We start from the raw sequence: 999 nt of genomic DNA, 5'->3' as shown, positions 1-999 counted from the left end.
TATATATATATATATATACTCACATATATATATATATATATCCAATATATATACATGTATATGCGTGCGACAATTGAAAAACTGTATATGTATGTCAAATATCAATCGGGGATCGTATATAAATTGTAGTTGAGTATTTTCTTCCTTAGGACTCAATCTTCCATTTCTGTTTTCTCCAAGCCCTCCCATATTTCTGACGTCAACTCACACTTCTTCCGTTCTCCTTCTCACAACCATCTGACGATATGTCTACATTCTCTTACGGCACATACCGATACGGCGAATCCGATCATAGCGATGGAACGTTAGTAGGTAAGTTATTTTACAGCCATGTCTTGTTACACGGCTTTCTTTGTGTTATGGACGACTATTTGTGAAGATGTATTCTCTCCCTGCCTCGCAGTTGCAGTCTTCGGTACAATTGATTTATTTTCCGTTCTACCCTCAATGCGACTCGAGCAATCTACGCCGAGCTGTTCGTATGTACTGCTTAGCTACCCCGTCTTAGTGCTGAGTGTCCTTGGCGTGGTTAGGAAGCTCTACTTAAATGATCCATTCGTGTCTTTGAATGGTTAGCACCTACCCTATCCTACCTACTAGAGAATGCCATAGACAGGTGTCGCATCGACCACAGCATGCCCCGCTCACCCGCCCAAGTGTATTTCCATACCACCCACCAGGCAGAATAGCCTTCGCCTAAGAAACCCACTACTTCATTGACCCATTCGTGGCTTTGACTAGTCAGAATAAGTATACACTCCTATGTACAGACCCCATTGGGTATCACACCGCTCTATCACACTCCCACTCATTCGTATTCTCACTTTTTTCGACAGACACAATGCCTTCTCACAAGAAAAGCTGGGTGGAGGCCTGTACCATGCATGGCATATCTATCTCAGCCGATCAGTTCTACGGCTACGCTGGCATGGGCACAGCCGATATTGTAAGCGAACTCGCGGAACAACAAGGTAGATACTATGTTGTTGTGTACTTTAT

At 43.3% G+C, this 999-nt stretch overlaps 1 protein-coding gene across 1 annotated transcript; it reads left to right on the top strand.

Annotated features, from left to right (window-relative positions):
* Nucleotides 1-245: 245 nt before the first annotated feature.
* SARC_17193 (hypothetical protein) lies at nucleotides 246-971 on the top strand (the record flags this gene model as incomplete). Its single annotated transcript, XM_014288708.1, has 2 exons — nucleotides 246-312; nucleotides 837-971. Coding segments are annotated over 2 exons (202 nt in total), but the record flags the coding sequence as incomplete, so codon positions are not given.
* Between the last annotated feature and the right edge of the window lie 28 nt (nucleotides 972-999).

The sequence above is a fragment of the Sphaeroforma arctica genome, assembly GCF_001186125.1.
Source record: "Sphaeroforma arctica JP610 unplaced genomic scaffold supercont1.10006, whole genome shotgun sequence".
NCBI lineage: Eukaryota > Ichthyosporea > Ichthyophonida > Sphaeroforma > Sphaeroforma arctica.
Note: the sequence above shows the minus strand (reverse complement) of the source record. Positions and strands in the feature narration are given on the sequence as shown.